This window comes from Labrus mixtus, chromosome 4, assembly GCF_963584025.1.
Source record: "Labrus mixtus chromosome 4, fLabMix1.1, whole genome shotgun sequence".
NCBI classification, from domain to species: Eukaryota; Metazoa; Chordata; class Actinopteri; order Labriformes; family Labridae; genus Labrus; species Labrus mixtus.
In genome coordinates this window covers 2,001,475-2,021,445 of record NC_083615.1, presented here as the reverse complement: position 1 = coordinate 2,021,445, position 19,971 = coordinate 2,001,475, and the positions used below count along the sequence as shown (strand labels likewise).

Here is a 19,971-nt window from a genome sequence, read left to right as displayed (position 1 = left end):
TATCTCTTCCAAAGATTTTTTCATATTCAAGTAACATGAAATTAATTAAATTGAAATTATTTACAAAAGAACACAGGAAGCTTTCACCAGGGAAAATATTATGAAGGACTGAACGGGCTGCATCCAGATTTAGCTGTACTGATCTAGAAATACCGTGTTTAAATTCCTTCTCCAGCCCAGAGATCTGGGATTTGAGCTCTAGCTGAAGTCTAAGTGCTTCCTATCTGTTAGCTGAGGTGAATGAATGAGCTACTCCCCTTATATATATGCCTTTGCAGCCTCCCAAAGTGTAGAAGCTCAGACATCGGGGGTGTCATTAGCAGAAAAAAAAAGAACATCCATTGTTCCTCCAAAAGAGTTAGAAAGGTGGGATTACTCAAAAACTAAAGGGTTGAACTGCTGGTGCAAAAATCTCTGTATTTCATTTATTTGGAAAGAAAAAAACCCGACAGTACATGAGGTGCTCAGGCGATTTGATTTATAAACCTCGACTTACTAAAGTAGTTATGAAGTTGCAGCACATGAAATGAAAAGCCTGCAGATGTTGTAATTTAGCCAAGCAAGGATGTTTGCGGAAGGCGACAGTAAACAAGAGGCGGCGAGCGAGCTTGTAAAATCACAACAAGGAAACCAGGTGACACTTTGATTGGTTGTTTTCTAATGACTGGATTAATATGTAGGATGTGTTCCATCAGTTTGGAGCCTTACTCTCTTTCCTCCCTCTCCGACACACACACACACACACACACACACACACACACACACACACACACACACACACACACACACACACACACACACACACACCTAAACAAACACACAGGGAGTATGTTTTTTTTTGTTCCCCGTGTATTGTGATGTTATAGTGCGACTGCATAATAACACAACGAGTAGTGTAATGTTTAAGGGGCCTTGTCAAACATCTGGAGTTTAACAGCGCTGTCGCAGGCTATTAAAGAACATCATGTCATGTCTTTGATTTGTATGCAGCCGGCAATCCCACATCTGCCCGTTGAAAGCCACAGACACACACTCTTACTACTCTGGATTCTGGACTTTCTTTCAGGTTCACAGACCTCCTGGACTCGTGTGGCAAAGTGGACTTGGCCCTGCTGTGTCCCCCAAAGAAGGAGTACTGGTCCATGCTGGCGTACAACAGAGCCAAACTCTGCAACATCCTCTTCAGTAACGAGCTCCACCGCCGCCTCTCGCCCCACGGGGTCACATCCAACGCGGTGCACCCTGGGAACATGATGTACACCTCCATTCACCGCAGCTGGTGGCTGATGACCTTCCTCTTCACACTCGCCAGACCTTTCACCAAGTCTATGGTAAGAGAGAAAACAAGTTTGTAATACTTTGAAAACTGCCAAAAACTTGCATCCAAAAACACTTCTCGTTTCACCAGAGAAGATCTTTGATTAAGTTAATTTACCTGGAGATACAGTCAGAGAATTCACCACACTGTATTCATATTAAGTCCAGACTCTGAGGTGTCCCCTGTCTTTGCCCATATATTTGTCTTGGAAACGATCCTGGGAAAGGATGGAGAGGGGGGTTGATCTGCTGAGTGCTGATGGCTCAGCAAAGAGAGAGTCTGGATTTCACAGATAGAGAGATATTTGGTGCTTTGTTTTCCTCTTCCTCCTGTCACTGTTTATTTAACTCCGAGAGGCCGTTCCCCCTTTTCCTCTCACAAGGTTAGACGATATTCCAGATCCAGTTACTGCGACTTTTTAGGTTACAGTAAATGCACTGCAAAATGTAAGTCTCCACTCATAGGCAGCAGATAACGAGCTCTGTCACATATGTTTTTTACCATACACCCTAGTGTTTGTTCTGAGACACATGAGCAGAGTTACAGTAGAGAAATTGTCCTCAGAGGTTGTCTTTAAGAGATACACGGAGCTGGCCAGAACCTGCAGGATTTACTCCTTTTAAAAACTTCAAATTAGTTCAACATTTAAACCAGGACCCTCTACTTCAGGCGGGAGTTAGCATACCTCTTTGAGCCTTGTAGCTGTGTTTCTGTGCCCACTGTCTCTTGACACGCTGGGACGTGGATCACCATCTTCTGGAGTGAGACGTGTATAAGGTAGTTCAGAAGGATAAAGCTGTATCATTTATGTTCTCTGACTCAGAAACACAAGAGCACTTACTGTGAAACAAAATGTTTTCATACCAAACTCAATTTAAGAGAGCCTTATTTAGGGTTAGCCTATATTACCTATATGGTCAAGCACACAGATCGCTTAGTGGACGTTTGACGTTTTGAACACGTTTAACATGGCGCGCTTTACCTTGAATATGATCTACCCGTGCCTGCAGCATAAAGGTAAGTGGATTTTTTTTAATATGTAAAGTGTATGTGAGGTATTGGAAGTGTTTTGTAAGCAGCTGTATCTTCTTTTGTTTAAGGAAGTTGTCCAGTGAGACAGGAGCCAAGGGGTGGGGCTCCTTGGTAACTGCTGGCTCAGAGGTTTTGTTTTTTGAGCTTTTTTCCTCTGCTCTCAGAGGGCAGTGATTGTTTTCATGCCTATACAAAGGTTGCCCCATGAAGAGCCAGAGGACTCTGTGGGCCCTGTTGAAGATGTGAGTGTGATGCTCTTATGGGCATTGCTTGAGAAACCCTCTTGAGAGGAAGTCCTCGGGAGTAACAGCCTGCCTGATCTGAACCTGTTTTTTTTTGCCACTCATTCTCTATAATGAACACCATGTTTCTGTACAGCCACAGTATGAGGTGTAGCTGTCTGGTATTAGACATAAAAACAAAGATTGATGATCAACTTCAACAGCTGAGTTCTAACAATCGTAATGCAACAGCACGTCTCGCTCAAACTGCTCTCGGCCGTCCATTGGGATGTTGTCAGCTGGTGGACGGAGCACTTTGACTTGATCCAGTGGATAATGTATTTTTAGGGACACTGGGAAAGGATGCGTACTCCACAGTACAGCTCAACCTCCTCAGTAAAGAAAGGAGAGTGTGAGCGTCATGAACAGTGCGTATGAAGGTACTCTAATAGAATCCATTGAAGATTACCCATACATTTAAATTATAACTTAAGTTTTTATTAACTTTTAACAGTTTTTAAAACAATGCAGCACATCTTATAACAAAGTACAGAGCACTTAGGCAGAGCATGCAAGTCATCTCCTAGCATGAGATAACAAAATAATGCCGCAGACATAAGAAGGTACAGCCACCAACATGAGTCCATTCTTTGACCTTAGTTTAACATGTTGCCAAAACAGATCCCATCTCTTCGTCATCGTTCCACCAACATTCATTTTTCCCAACATGTTTTCATATGAAGAGATCTTAAAACATTTCGTCAGTCCATTCCTTCACAGTGGGGCGCTTGGGGTCCTTCCAATTTCGCAGTATAATTCCCGCGGCTGTGATATCGTTTAACTTCTTTTTGATCAACATAAGTGTCTGTGACTGTGTCTTCTGTGGTGCTTTGTGGGGTTACATTGATGATATTGGGTGCCAAGGCCCTTGTCTTTTTGTTGGTTGTATTTCTAGTTGCAGTTTGGGTATGGAGAGAACCAGTTTTGGTGATTCAAGAATACATCTGTTTTCACATTTTCTGCTGATGTAATTTATGTCCATTAGACCAGTGGTTCCCAAAGTGGGGGTCGGGTACCCCTGGGTTACCCATTATTGTGAAATTAACTTACAAACATGTTGTTCAATTAGTTTAAGGCTGCTTATTTGTTGTTCTAATGTCAGTGTTTGGATCGGCCCATTAGTGCGTGCTGCTGTGTGCACCGTTATGCTTTAACCACTTCCATGGACAGAGGGGGGTCCCCGGTCTCTCGCATCGTTATTTTGGGGGTCGCGGGATGGAAAGTTTGGGAACCTCTGCATTAGACTGTGACTGTGCACAAAGTACAATTTTGGCAATTAAACAAAAACTGATGCATTTTCAAGAGTTTTCAGCCAAATTGTGATGAGCTGATAAAGTTAGTGAAGCGTTTTCCATTCCACACAGCCGTTAGTTTTTATGTGTGTTGCAGATTTTCTCTTCCAGCAGATCTGAATTTGTTGTGTGGGGATGCACCTGCACGGGGGCTTACGGTAAACGGCCGTATGACGGACTGTTCATCGCGCATGCTTATGAGGTGATATAAGGCCCCCCCGAGGTTAACGTCCTCCCACACTTAAGATAAGAACGATAAAATCCCAACACAGTGATTTATCGCAGTCTGGTCCCCTGCTCTTCTCCCTCTACCCTTTAGGCTCCACAGTCTGCTAATCTATGCTTTAGTTTGACTATTACATCTTTCCATTAGCTGTTCTTCATACTTTATCAATTTAGTGTTTGCACTGAAGGGAGCGACGTGCGATGTGTTGAAAGGCAGCGTGTTGGAGATTTTAGTGAAGCGTCATTCTGATCCATCATGCTTGACAGACTGGATGCCTCGGGCTGTCATTTGTCTCTTCTACCTCTGACAGAGGATGAGAGATGAGAGGAAGTGCTCCTCAGCACCTTTCACTAAATGCCAAGCTGAACATTTCCTCAATTTGACTCAGTCTGTCACACAAACCCCCCCTACCCCCCCCCCCCCCTCCCTTTTTACCTTCTGCATGATCCTTCTTTTGCTCTATATCATCACTTCCTGTCTTGTTTAAATCTGTGTCAATTTAAAGTGGACCAATATATATATATTTTTAACTTTTATTCACCAAAACGTGCATACACACACTCACAGATTAAAAAAAACAAACAAACAAACAAACAAACGGAAAAGGGTCAGTAAATAAAATGAATGAATTAGAAAGAGGGACAAAATAAGTAAATGAGTAAACAGGACAAAAATAACAACATGGTGGACAGTATAGTAACACATTCTGTAAAATAAAACTGGTGGGATAGGTTGTACACATGGTGACGATTTTTGGTGTTTTTGTTTTGTTTTTCACTTTGTATGGGTGCTAACATGATGATTGCCAAATACAGACTTGTTTGTAAATTATAGTAAAATTGTCGCTCTGATTTCCTCTCTCCTCCTCGTTTTACCTGCCCGGTGCTGCTGTGGCATCAGAATGGTGGTGAGAGCTGTGGAGTAGATTTTGTTGAATTCTGTGAGTTTGGTTTTTGATCGTTGTTCCAATATTGGGCCGATATTTTGTCTGACATGCTTTTTAAATCGTATCATTTTGGAAGTGTTCTGGAGTTTTTTGGCACGTGTGTGTGTTTGATGTGATCACTCAGATGCAATTAGAGGCTTTTATTACACGTTCTTAATCAAACGTATAGATGTTAGTAAATATTAAAGGACAAAAGGTAGAGCTATGTAATTAAATTCTGGCGGTGCTGACACAGCGATTAGCTAAAACCCATGTCTGATAAAGGCCACACACACACACACACACACACACACACACACACACACACACAGACTCATAGATTACTGAGGCACACCCTTAAGCTGAGCATTTGCTCTTATTTAAATCTGGGTTTGATAAGTGTATCCCACTCCTCACTCCGTCTGCCCCCCCCCCCCCCCCCCCACATTAAGGGCTTAATAAAACAGTGATATTATTTCAGTTATTGGTTGCAGGGATATGAAGATGGTTATCGCTTTAATTGCTTGCGTACGCTAGCGGGATCCGTGGAGATTGTTCAGGGATGCAAACACAAGCAGAATGTTGACTCCAAAAAAAACAAAAAAAACAATCACAAAGCCCCCCCTGTGTGTGTTCTTGTGCAAATAACCCAGCCTCTCATTTAAAACACAGGTTTGATTTATAGGAGCACAGGTGGAGTGATATACAGCTGTGCTACACGAGGACACACACACACACACACACACACACACACACACACACACACACATACACACACACACATGTATTCACAATATAGAGACTGCTGGAACACCTGGAGCTACATGTGCTCCTAAATCTTTAATTTAATTGTTGTAGTAAAGGCGAGGAAATGTCATGTGAGGCCATATAAGCTCTGTACTCGAGTCGTCCAATCATCTCGTCTCATGACTTCCTCCCCTCATTAATTGCGCTCCACGCTCTTTTTATTTTATCAGCGGTTAACTCTCACCACTCCACTTTTTTTTTATCTTATCTTATATTTCGCTCGCATATTACCCAAATATTTTTTGCATTCTTTGTGTTGTGGCTTCTACTTAAGGCAAAGAAAACTTCTCCATTAGCGGGGAGGCACAGCCCACTCTGCTATTGATGTGCAGAGCTGATTCCAATTTTTTTTTGCTGAGTTGAGAAAGGCATCTATAAAAGAGCCATGACATTTTAATCAGCCAAACTATCTCTCACTAACATCATGTTCCCCTCCCCCGGCAGCCCTTGATCTACTTATCAGTAGATTGTGCGACCGGGGCCCTGTGACTCCTGTTTTTCTTTTAATTCGGCGTGTTCAGAGTGGGAGTTTTCCCTGTGTCCCCCCTTTGCATGTGGTATCAGAGTTGATCTGATCTGAAGCCTATAAAGTGGTGTGTAGATGTGAGCGGAGACTAAGAGACGAGCGAGAGAGGCGTGAAACGGCGGTTATCACAAGTTCTGTTTAGTGCTCAAAATGGAAATGACTCAGATTTCGGGTTGATTTAATCGATCAACCCGAAATAAAGGGGTTTCAGGCCTTTGACAGGCATGTAAATGCAGCAAAAGTTGTTAGACAGTAAACTTAAACAGCGCTGAGTGAATTATTGTGACTGCTGCGGTTATTGCTTGTGCTGTAACCTTTGTAAAGTTGTCACCGTCCTGTAACGTTGACCCGGTGACATTTTGTTGACTGACTGATTGCTCCCTCAAGATCAGGGTACCCTCAGGCTCTGAGCAGCTGTGCTCCGCTTATACTCATCTAATCTATACCTTTAACTATAGGGCGCAGACAGCGCTGAGCTGCATGGAGATCAGTGTTGTACCTCATCATCATCCGCTGTAATGGATAAGAAAGAGGGAGGTGTTTGTGGGCACGGGCCTAAGAGGCTCTGCTGTTCCAATCAGACACCTCGGTTCCCTCAGGGTCCGGTTCCATCAGCGTTCCCCGCCTAGTCCCGTGCTTCTTAGAGGTTTTAAGCGTGATTATTTTACCCAGGATCCTGCCTCGGGCACCAGGCCACCTTTTTACATATGCACAGGCTGAACTTTTGACCAGGCGCCAGCAGTCAGGGCCGGAGTAGAGAGAAATGGTTTGCCTGGTTTCTTCTCTGCTGAGCCTTACTCACCGCCAACCAGGAGCTCTCTCTCTCTCTCTCTCTCTCTCTCTCTCCTGCAACTCCGGGCTTAAACCCCCCAGAGACGGGTTCTCCAGCATTACCATGAAACAGCGGTATACAGTGAGGTCGGTGCTGTATTCAAGATTCAAAGATTCAAAAAACTTTATTGTCTATCACATTGTGACAGAAAATTACCTCAACATGAAAACTGTTACGCCTTTCATATCAGTTTAGTTCATGTGCAAAAAGAAGGTGAGGTGTTGAAACAAAAACAAACGTTACTTCAGATTCAGTCTCTCAGGCGTCTTCCTCGTGGCGTCTCTTTCTCTCAAAACCAATCTCCCCCGGTTCCTCCGCGGGTGCTGCTAATGAAGGTTACAGAGACAGAGCCACCACACCCCCCCTCAGGTGTGTCATCAGTACTGACCCTGCTTCTCCTCCTACCAACCACACCTACCGCTAAAGACCCTGAAGTGAATCCTCCTAACGCGTTATCAGAACATCCCTCCCCCATAAAATAAAAAAACACTACTAAATTGTGACACCAACCATTTTTTTTTTCACAACAGTTCCTTTACCTTTCAGGAGGTTACGCTCTCACACACATATATACACTTCCTTTCCTTTAAAAAAACCAAATACCTCTGCTATTATAACAGAAACATCAGTTTACCTCATCTTCCTCTTAGGAAGGAAATCACTGCACTAGTGTACAAACTGAACTGGCAACTGACCGGACAAATGCTCCCGTGGGCTCTCCTACTGGCATGCGAGACAGAGCATCAGCCGAGATGTTGTCTTTACCCGCCACATGCCGTGCAGCCAAACTGTAAGGCTGCAAAACTAGCGCCCACCTGAGCCCTCTCTGATTCGCTGTTTTGAACTTTGCTGGAAAAGACAGAGGAGTTTTGTTGCGTGTTTTAATGATATGTGTGCGAGCACTGATTCCACTTTTTACCTCGCTGTTTCTTTATCAGTTTCTCTCTCCTGCAGACAGACATGAGGTCAGGTACTTGATCCGCTATCTGGTGTAGCACACAGACGCAGTGGCTCTGCTTGCACAGCCAGGCTACCTGTCTGTGTGTGTGTGTGTGTGTGTGTGTGTGTGTGTGTGTGTGTGTGTGTGTGTGTGTGTGTGTGTGTGTGTGTGTGTGTGTGTGTGTGTGTGTGTGTGTGTGTGTGTGTGTGTGTGTGTGTGTGTGTGTGTGTGTGTGTGTGTGTGTGTGTGTGTGTGTGTGTGTGTGTGTGTGTGTGTGTGTGTGTGCGATGCTCAACCATGTGGAAAGAAAGAGGAGCAGAGGTCCCCAATCTACCCGCTAGCCCCCCTCCTCCTCCTGCTCCTCTGTGGGGTTAGATGAGCTGTAGGCCCCTTGTAATAGAGTCCTCTTGGATGATTAGGAGCTACACAGGAGGGGGGGGGGAGGGGGGGTCAGCTCCAGCCTGACTGGAGACACTCGTGTTAGGTTCTCCTCGGCGGTGGAGACAGAATATTACACATTATGCTAACTGGTGTGAGGGTCACAAACTCTGATGATGCTCGGGATTCCTTTTAAAGGCGATGTTTTAGATTCACTTTTGAAGGAATAAAATACAATACATGTGACATTCCTGCCTGACATTCCCCCACTGTGCTGCTGCTGCACCACATAACGAGTGAGAGAGGGGACGATAGAGAGACATCGAGGAGGAGAGAGAGAGAGAGAGACATAAGGGGAGAGTAAGATGTGTTGGTGTGGGGATGGATAAAAGCACACAATCCCATTTGGCTGTATTGACATGTGTGTTCCTGCCCAATCCTGTTACTGGGATTATTGTCCACGGAGATACCATTTCATTAAAGAAAAACACAAAACACACACACACACACACACACACACACACACACACACACACACACACACACAGGCACGCAGTGAGTGAGCGAACGGAGATGGCCTGAGGCCTGGTTACGTGCTCCATTGCACAGGGAAACTGTGTAAATGGTTTATTGTGGATGAGTTGATGTGATGGAGACCGTGTCTGGATCAATAAAGAACCAATCAAATGCTGACAGTTCGCTACTGTATGCAGTCAGTCATTCACCCCCCGTGCCCGAGTACAGTTACACAACACGAGTGTGAAGGAGGCATGGACAACATCTGTGTCGAGAGCATGAGAAGAAGTTGAAGAAAAGGTTTTTTTTCAGATGCATTTTCTGGACCTTCTTCATGCTTCTTAAACGACTTTTTTTTTTTTGATATTGTTGCTTTTCAAAATGATTTTTTTTTCAGTGTCTGTTTTGCCTCCACCTCTTTATGTCCCCTTTGATAGACGTTTTTTATTTTAGATTTTATCATAGATTTCTATTTATTTACCATTACAAAGATCATTTAACAGCCTTTGTGCTCTGACATTCACAGCAGTAACAATATGAATACATAGAATAAATTACAAATTAAATTAAGTCAGGAACAGAAAGGAAAAAAAACAAACAAACAAACCCCCCAAACAAACCCTAGATCGTTCTTGTTTCTGAAGAAAAGTCTCTTTACAGCCTCAACCACATTTCTCCACGCTCCTCCAGACACCTCAGGGAGGCCATTAGGACATCTCCACAGCCTGCCGCGTCTGAGTCTGAGTTAGGCTAAATTACCCCAGAGCCACAGGTCAGGAGCCAGCTAGACCCCCCAACTGCCAAGGGACTCTGTCTCTAATAGAAGGGATCAGAACAGGCCAAAGAGGCAGAAACTGACCTGGCCAAAGAGACATCCTCACTCATTTAACTCCTCCTCCTTCCACCTCCTCGCCACACTCAAACCTGCGTCTCTGTTTTACCTTCAGCAACAGAGCTTTTCTCCTGCGACCCTCAGAGAGAGGAGAAAGATGTTACCCCTCACCCCTTTTCCTCACCCATCCACTCCCACACTGCTCTCCATGCCACTGACCCTGCACACTCACAAACACACACACACACACACCGCTTCCCCCCCCTCTCTTTGTTGTGACATGGAGCTGATGGACTATTTTTCAAATTGATTTCAAAAATGTACATAAGCAGCCGATCCCCTAGCCCAGATTACCTATTGATTTTTAATATGAAAAGCTCATTATATAAGCAGGAACTGCAACACAAAAAGCTAGCCAACCTTTGCATAAATCCTTTAATTGAATTTCCAGAGCCCGTGGTTCTACATTTTTTAATTAAATCCATTTCTTTTTTTTTTAAGGGTTGCTGTGTAATTTGCATGCTGTGAAGTGGGTGCTGTCCCAGATAAAGTGCCATTGATCCTTATTAAGGCTCACCTCTGGGCTCGCTGAAAACCAACCGCAGAAATTAAATGTGCTCATGGTGCATACACTTATTGCCCGCATGATAGGATTAGAGGCAGAGGGAGAGAGAGGGAGAGAGGGAGGGAGATAGAGATGGAGAGAGAAGGAGTGATGGGGTAAGAGGTGGGGAGAGAAAGAGGGGGGGGAGTATTATTAATAGTTGTTCATATTAATGTAATATTTCACCTTTCCTCCTCTGGGGTGAGATTGTGAGGAGCTTGTTTATAAATGCAGCTTGCACTCTGTATTATTGGGGTTTCTCATCAAACACAATGTGCTCTGTTTGTCTGTTGTGGGTTTCTCTGTTTGAAAAGAATATAATATATTTTCTTTAAAGGGACACTTCACCCGTTGAAACATGAATCTGTATTGACATTGAGTCATATATGTAGAAATGTGAAATACATTTTGAAGTTGGTGCCTTCTTGACCGTGAAAAGGCAGAAAGTGTCTTTTTGGCTCATGTGGATGAAATACACCAAATCCCAGAATGCACAGCACCGCAGGACACTCCCACTAAGGTCCTCTATTTACAGACATGTTTACTTCAACACATACGTCCGTTTACACAACTGATTCAGAGATTTCTTCCAGAATTGGTATCTTGTAAATTCCTGTCAGAAAACAGACTCTATGTCTGTGTCCATAGACAAACAGTGAGAGCACCGACACTACCAGTCCGCCCCAGCTCGAGCCGGCCCGGGCTCCTTGTCCTCACCGCCGCCGACAGGCTGCTGAGCTGGCAGCGGCGGCCAGCAATATAGCCCCGAGACGGTTGCTGCCAACAGGCCGGTGTTGTTTCTCCCCGCTCACCGCAACAGCTTCCAGTGACGCAAAAATCATCATTCTGCGTCACTTGAAGCTTCTTTACAGACTCAGAAATACAAAGATTTCTCATCTCAGGGGAAAATGAGGGCGGGATGCACGACCATTCAAAAACACTACCAGGTTTCTAATGATACAAAGATTAATGCAGATGGTGAAGTATCCCTTTAAGAAAACCTGGACTTCTTCAAATTTTGCTCCAAATGATGAAAAACGCTCCTGATCATATGATCCTGTGTGAATGATGTCATTGTTCACGTCTGTCATTAGTCTTCAGGATGATTTTTAGCAGATTGGGCCCTGGAATAATTGATTTACCTTACCGTGTATGTGTGTGTGTGTGTGTGTGTGTGTGTGTGTGTGTGTGTGTGAGAGTGTGTGTGTGTGTGTGAGTGTGTGTGTGTGTGTGTGTGTGTGTGTGTGTGTGTGTGTGTGTGTGTGTGTGTGTGTGTGGAGCAGTGTGCTCTGTGCTCTGCAGGTAAAGCAGCTCTCTTCTTCATGCTCTTCCTGTGTGGCTGTATGCAGACGGCGGAGTAAATCAATAGGGATTAACCTTTGACCGCAGCCACATACTTATAGGCCGCTCCTCGCTGCTCACACATCTCTCATCAGTTTCACTTAAACACTGCACCTCACTCAATAAGGCACCACACGCTCATTCATTTCAAAGATGGAGAGGCCCCCATCACAGACTTCTCTCTCACACACACACACACACACACACACACACACACACACACACACACACACACACACACACACACACACACAAACTAACACCTGCACACACACATACATGCTCACTTTCATGTTTATCTACACAACACACTGAGTAAAAAATAAGTTAAACTATCAGAAAGCATAAATAAAGACGACATGAGCCACCACCAGATTTTAAAACAACAAATCCACATTTTCCATGTTTGTCGTCATCAAAAACTATTTAAACCAGACCAAAACAATGTCTCCTTATGTTGACCCATCATTAAATTCTTACATTAATAGCACTGAATCATAGAGAGAAATAAGAAAACTGCCTCATACTCATACTTTAGGTACTTGAACCAGTGAATTTGGCCGGTCGTGCTTAAAGATACTAAAACCATTTTTTTTTCATCATCAATATTTTTACTGATTCATTCTGAATCAACCAAAACATGACTGACTTATTGTGTCACCTCTAAATAAGATGAACTAAAATAAAATGAGAAAACAACGAGACGCAGTAAAGATCATTATATTTAAACAATGGCCTCACATAGATTCTAGTTTGACCGGGTACTTAGAGAAAATGCTCTGTGGAGTTTCTGCTCCTGTCGAGACTCTTCGGAGTGTTCAGCAGAGAATTTCTCACTGGCTCAAAAAATCATGAGATGAAGAATATCTTCATTTTTATTTAAGGGATTTTTCATGACGATATTGGGAAAATAATTAAGCATTTTATCTAATTCAGACACACACACACACACACACACACACACACACACACACACACACACACACACACACACACACACACACACACACACACACACACACCCTTTCTATCCTTTTCTCTCTTCCTCTCAAAATATTGACATCTGCTGACTGATTGTTCTGATGTCTTTCTATCCTTTGTGTACATGTCCATGTGTGATGCACACGCATGCATGTTTGTGTGTGTGTGTGTGTGTGTGTGTGTGTGTGTGTGTGTGTGTGTTGAGTGGTGCAGTGTCAGCATCATGTGCTGCAAGTATTGACCCAGGTCTGTCCTCTGCTCTGACTGGCTCTTGTCCCTAACTTGTCAGCCCTCTGTCTCTGTCTCTCTCTCCCTCTCTCCCTCTCTCTCTCTCTCTCTCTCACTCTCTCTCGCTCTCTCTCTCTCCCCCTCTCTTTCTCTAACTCTCTCTCTGTCTCTTGCCTGCTCTCTCTCCCTCTCTCCCTCTCTCCCTCTCTCTCTTTCTCTCTCTCGCTCTCTCTCTCTTGCTCTCTTTCTCTCTCTCACTCTCTCTCTCTCTCTCTCTTGCTCTCTTTCTCTCTCTCACTAACTCTCTCTCTCTCTCTCTCTCTCTCTCCCTCTCTCTCTCTCTCTCTCCCAGTTGACATCATCTTGAGTTGATCAGTGTTTTATTTTCCATTTTAATTTAATAACATCTTAAAACATAATAATATTAATTTCTTTGTTTCTGCTGGCTGTAGTTTGTTTTGTGTTTCTTCTATTTGAACATCGTCCTCCATCGTACGCTGCATTAAAACACACCGTGTGAGAGATGTGAGTGACCTCAGTAATGGGTCCGACTAGTTGCTGTGAGCTTAGCAATGCTTTTAGCCCGCAAACAGGTTCACATAATGCTCATGACTGAGTGGTAGTGGAAGGTCAAACCACACACCGATGTGGGTGTCTTATCTCCGGGCACAACCTTGATTATGAAAAATGTGTCTCTACTTCGTCTGATTGCATGGACACACTATGAGTCATGTCCTGTTTTGTATCTTTTTTTAAATCTCTCCAATGCACTCCCTCTCTTCTGTAGCTGACTCTTTTTGCTCTTCTTTTGTGAGTCCATCTCGATGAGGTGTGTGTGTGTGTGTGTGTGTGTGTGGGGGGGGGGGGGTGGGGGGGGGCAGCCGGCAGCCGGCCACAAACAAAGGCCTCTGATTTCCCTCATTTCATTTCATAATCCAATCAATCAGACCCAAACAGCTCGCTTCCTTTTCTGTCCTCCCCTAACCAACCGAGCATACATATTTACACACACAGGCATACATTGAGCCTCCTAAATGCATGTGATGCAGCTCTTTGCAGCAGCGGGGACCCGACCCCCCCCCTCCCCCCTGGGGTTAGACCACTCTATGTGTTATTGATTGCATTGCTGTTGCATGTTGTGCTCAATCATGTGTTCCATGCGTCTAAAGTTGTCCTCTCCCACCTGGCCCATTAGATTAGACTAATGCATTCAACCATTGATTAGTCATTACACTCAGACCTGATCAACCAATCGCCTGCCTGCTCTGACTCCACTTGACCTGTGAACTCCTGGCACTCGTGTCATCTTGCCATCTCTGACATGTTAAACATGCACACACACACACACACACACAGACCGCTCAAAGCTCGGTCTGATGATGTCGGGGTTACAGAAGGTGCAGGTGCACCTGTATGATATTCAATACCGATAGCATTCCCACGCAGTTACCTAATCACATGCAACAGAGAGCTATAGATTATATCATGGAGCATGCGACTGTTGAACTTGTCATTGATCTTGATATTTACCATGAATGAGTTTGTTGATTGGCACGCATGAGAGCTCTCTGTAGAAGTCAGAGTGAAACCATGATGTATGAAATGTTAGCGCTCTTTAGCTCGTACCTTCACATCAGCTGTGTCCTGCATTGTTGTGTTAGCATGCTAATGTTAGCGCTCCTTAGTTAGCTCGGACACAGAATGAGCGTGATCTAAAAACTCTTACTAACATCCAAATAATCAGTGAGTATGTTCTTCTTCTTCTCTCTAGTTCTTGACTAAAACAGCTTTTATACACAAGGGGAGGAGCCGGCCGTCCCGTCCATGTAAACACGGCTCTGACAACAACACAGCCAGCGGGACTCGAGCTTTCTCAAGCTGCATGCTCCTCCCTGTTAACATAAACCTTTAGATCCATTTACACAGTTACTGTGGTTGCATACACATTTTTCTGAACTTGTGTTTTCTATTTTAGCACTTCAATTCAGAAGGAAATATTTGGCTTTTTTTTTAACCTCTACTATTTAAAAAAAAAGTTGATTCTGTGATTAAACAGCTTCCGGTAAATGTCGACAGATCAAGATTTTCAAGACAAAAAAAGTTGAATTGTAATACATGAAATGAGTTATCGGTACATATTAATGGATTAGAAGAGTAATTGAGGGCTTTTAAAATATTTGTTGTTTGTTTAAGATATCTTGTGGGCCTCTTTGCCTTTAGAATAGAAGAGATGTTTATTGCCATTTGCACAGGTACAGGACAGTACAGGTACATTGGAATTCTTGTGCGTTTCTCCCAGAATCAGCTTCTACAAAAAAGTTAAAATTATATATAAAATAGAATAGCATTATAATAAAATTGGATAGGACAGCTGAAGCGAGACAGGAAATGTTGGGAGGAGAGAGAGGGGGGGGGGTCGACATGCAGATTTGAACCCGAGCAGAGATGAGCAGAATTCTGTCTGTCTGGTGAACTCACTTCTTCTCTCCATTCTTCACATCCTCGGCTGCTTTTTTCTACATTTTGTAGTGAAAATGTTATGTGCAACATTTCTGCACTTTCCCTTTAAGAGTGGCCTGAAAGTTACAATCACATAATAATATCTAACACAAAGCATGCCGCACAAGGCTGCAGGAAAAAAGGGAATATATACATTTTCACAGCTGTGTATTCCAAGGACCTTAATATTAAGTGTTACCCAGCTTCCTTCCTTCTCCACCCCTTCCCCCTCTCTCCGGTATGAGCAGACCCCACTCTCTCCAGATGTGCTCTCAGTACACTCAAACAAGAAATGATGGGATTAATATACTATCTTTATTCAAGAGCTATTCATAGAACGGGTTTTTAAGTTTTGAGAGCAATACTTACATTCAGATGTTTTCATTCTTTCTCTGTCTTTGTACTCAAATAGTTGCTGCTTGTGCTTAAATTTTCTCTGTTTTTGCTTGAAATGTTTGCCTGCTCTCAGTTTCAGCAGCTGTGGTCTGAAGTGAGAGGAGAAGGGTTTGAGCACGAGCGCGGGAATCTGAGAGCAAGGAAACATTTTCGAGCAAAAACAGAGAAAATTTAAGCACAAGCAGCAACTATTTGAGTACAAAGAGACAAAGAATGAAAACATCTGAATGTAAAATCAATAAGTATTCCTCTCAAAACTTAAAAACCCATTCTTGAGAAAAAAAAAAACATGCTCTTGAATAAAGATAGTATATTAATCCCTCCCCTCTCCTCTCTGCCAGCTGAGCGTCCAATGTCCAAACTCTCACCTTGACAGTTGTTCTTTAACAAATAATGAATTCTACTTGACTGCTCTCTTCAGTAGAGAGTATAAGTCTGTAAAACATGGCTTGTTTATGGCCAGATCCATTGATGTGTGTTAGTGTGTGTGTGTGTGTGTGTGTGTGTGTAGCACAGATCTGAGTGATTGGGGATAGATCGCCTCTTTGGATATGAGCTGGCTACTCCGTGGCTCTGCATTAAATTTGTATTGAATAGGAAATTAATGATTGGATAATTCTATTGATGTTTTCTGGTATTGAACATATAAACAAAATGTTCTTTTGAAGCATTGTGTGAGTGTTGCACCCTGGGGGGAAGGGAGGGAGCAGTCCCAGTTGTGCTTAAGAAAGAATAAGTCCATGTTAAGTCCATAGCGTATTGGAAAAGAGAGCGGATGGGATCGATGGCGACTTGCTTGCTCGAGACACACTTTAATTGTATTATTTTTCTTTCAGATTTCTGCGCTGCCACATCCATCTCCGCTCGGCAATGACAGATTTGATATGTATTGCCGACATTGTCAGGGAAGACAGATTTGAATGTATTGAACAGTTTTCAAAAAGGGATTTGTTCTTTGCTTTTATCAGGAAACACACACACACACACACACACACACACACACACACACACACACACCAGAGGAGGCTGTAGTTATACTGTCAGCTGTGACAAAAGGAACATTTTTTTATTCATTTCACTTCTTGTACATGTTCTCTGATGCCTTCTTGTGTACGTTTAAATCAATGCTATATACCACTTTCTGCTCTGAAGTCCTCAGTTTCAAACACTTACAACTTTCTCAAAGTGGAGACGGACCGTTTCTTTTTTTTACTGAGAGTCGAGATCAAAGAGGCGAGAGACGGCCAGACTCGAGAGTGGAGAAAAACTTGTTTAATTAAAAAAGAAGCGATGAAGTGGGGATGGAAGGGATGGGTCTTTGATGCGTCTTCCTGATGCTCTGTACTGTATACGTTATGCAGATTATTACTCTTGATTTTTTGTCTAAGAGGTTCCAGCGGAGGGGGGTGGGGACAGGAGGAGGTGAGGGAAGGAGAGAAGGAAGGATTGAGCTTGATGAAGTTTCTGATTATCCCACCTCCTCTTGGCACGGGGAAGAATTACTGAATGCCATTTGGGTCAGTGCTCTTTATGGAACTACATTTATGAAATACATCTCTCCCCCCCCTCTCTTTCCTCCTCTCTTTCTGCCCCTGTATCTCTCCCCTTTTTTTTTTCTTTCTCCCCCTCCCCTCTCCTCTAATTGGAGATGCAGTAAAGGTGTGCGGGGTCAGTGGTTCTTCAAGGTGAGGCCGCGCGCGCGTGTGTGTGTGTGGCTCACTCTAATGTTCCCTGCCGCTTCAATCTCACATTATCTGCCTTTGCTCACTAAAAACCACAGGCCTAAAAAACCCATGCACGACGCTCGGCGATTTCGCGACACGTTTTCTGTCTGTAAAATACGACTCCATCACTTCTGCGCTTCCTGACTTCCTTTCACAACTCTGCTGCTCGGGCGTCTTTGTGCAAAGCCCTGTAAAAAGCCAGAGGGCACGCTGTGGGTGAATGAGAGGCAGAGCTCTGCCAACACAACCAGCGGGAGAGGCCCTGACGAGAGTGCCAGGGCCTGAGAAAGAGAGGGAGAGAGAGAGAGAGAGAGAGAGAGAGAGAGAGAGAGAGAGAAGGAAACGAGGATGTGAAGCTGGAAGGAGAAGATTTTGGAGAGTGCTGATGGAAAGGCAAAAGAGGAAGAAACTAAACAGAACCAAAAATTAGATTTTTCTCTTTTCTCTTTTTTTTCTCCACCATTTCTCCTCCGGTTTTTTTTTGTGGTTAAGCTCCAGAGTCACAAGTTCACATGCTCTTTGTCTGAAAGGAGCACTTACTCAGTACCATTTAAAGCCAGTAGGGGTCATTGTAGTTCAACTGACTGAGCAAGAGTGAGCTGATCGTTGAATGTGGGGATGGACAGCTGCGGTTCATTTGCTCTCGACTCAAAACTCTTTTATCACCGGCTTTCTGAATGCATGAAATAAAAAAACTGCATTTATTGAAACAGGCACATTTCCTCTTTCCTCTTTTTTTCATCGTGGTGAACTTTTTGGTAAAAGTCAGGGGCGTTTAAAGCAGGCGTCCTCTGCCCGAGGCCTCAGGTTTCTTTTCTAGAGGCTCTTTTTGATTGAAATCCTCATCAGTGCATGTTAATTTAAAATGTGCTCCGGAGTAAGATCAGGTTTTACAAAACACACCACCCTCTCAGCTTCATCCGCCACTTGAGCGAAAAATGTTTCAGCACTCGCGACGGTAATTTAATGTTCAGGGTGATGAAGGCTTTTGCAAAAAGTCTCTGCCTCTAGGTTTTTGTTTGAGACGCCATTGTTAAGGAAATAACTACACAGTCTGTTCTCGTTCAAAGGCTTTCCTCTTTCACAGGGGGCAAATGTGAATGTGTTTGTGCTCGACATAAATGTAACACCTCTCACTTGGATCTTGCCAAAAATGTTGCAAACACTCAAAGAAAAACACATTTCTTCTTGTTTTTCTTTAGAATTGTAATGTGCAGTTTGCATATTGTTGACTCTCAACTCTTCACTCACTTCAAGTCTTCTTCTCCACCGTTAATTTGTGTACGCAAATTAAGCATGCCACGGCCGCCATTGACCTCCAGCAGATGAATATTAGATGAAGCAGCAGCCAATATGTGAATAGCTGAGTTCAAGACGGCAAACGATTTTAATGGCAGCGAGCAGCCATTAACAGTATATCTGAAAATAGACAGAGGATTTTCCATAGATCATTAATGACGGGAAATCTATCCCTCTCTCCCTGCCTCCATCCCTCTGCATATATATCTTCTGTCCTTTCTTTCTATTTTTCTACCCCACCGTGTATTTCACCCATGTCATTTTTTTATTTGGTGGAAATATATATCACAGCTTCTGGTTCCCACACAGAGGCGGCTTCAACCAGAGCAAGAGGCCTTTCAGCGCTCACTATTTAACATGCAGCAGATATTTGAATAGAGCCCACTAATGTCTGTTTAGTATATAATCCACGTCCCCTCCTCCCATATTCCTTGTTATTCTAGTTTAGTGCTGTAATCAAGCAGGGCTTGCCAATAAAGTTTATTGTACGGAGCTAAGTGTCAATATCACACACACACCCAGGGCAAGAGAGGTCCCTTTAATTAGAATAGGGGAGCGGAGACTGTGTGTGTGTGCATGTGTGTGTGTGCATGTGTTTATATGTATGTTTGGATTGGATTTTAAATGCAGAGGCCGTAAACGCCGTTCAGTGTTAACCTTTGTCAAATCTGTCGGAATAAAAACAATGTGGTGGCTGATAAAAAGATGTATACATGTGAGCTCAAATGTTTCATGTTTCATGCTTTTTATGAACAAATCAATTGTAGCTTTACATGGCGATGGAGCATGGGTGTTTTTTTTGAATCTATGTCGGGTCTTACCAAACAATAATCCCCTCCTATATGAAGTATTGATCAGACCTGTTCCCTCTCTCTCTGTGTGTGGCTTTATTAAAGGTACAATTGTGGAGGTCGTTTATGATGATGGTGTGACCTGATGGGAGAAAAACTTTCATAACTACCGTGTGAAAAAAAAAAAAAGAAAAGATGAGCCT

General features: G+C 43.4%; 1 protein-coding gene across 1 annotated transcript in view; it reads left to right on the top strand.

Annotated features, from left to right (window-relative positions):
* wwox (WW domain containing oxidoreductase) overlaps nucleotides 1–19,971 on the top strand; it is a 171,572-nt gene that overhangs the window by 58,583 nt on the left and 93,018 nt on the right. Inside the window, exon 8 of the mRNA XM_061035077.1 lies at nucleotides 1,067–1,331. Coding sequence (XP_060891060.1) covers nucleotides 1,067–1,331 — 265 coding nt within the window. The remainder of the gene's footprint in view (nucleotides 1–1,066; nucleotides 1,332–19,971) is intronic.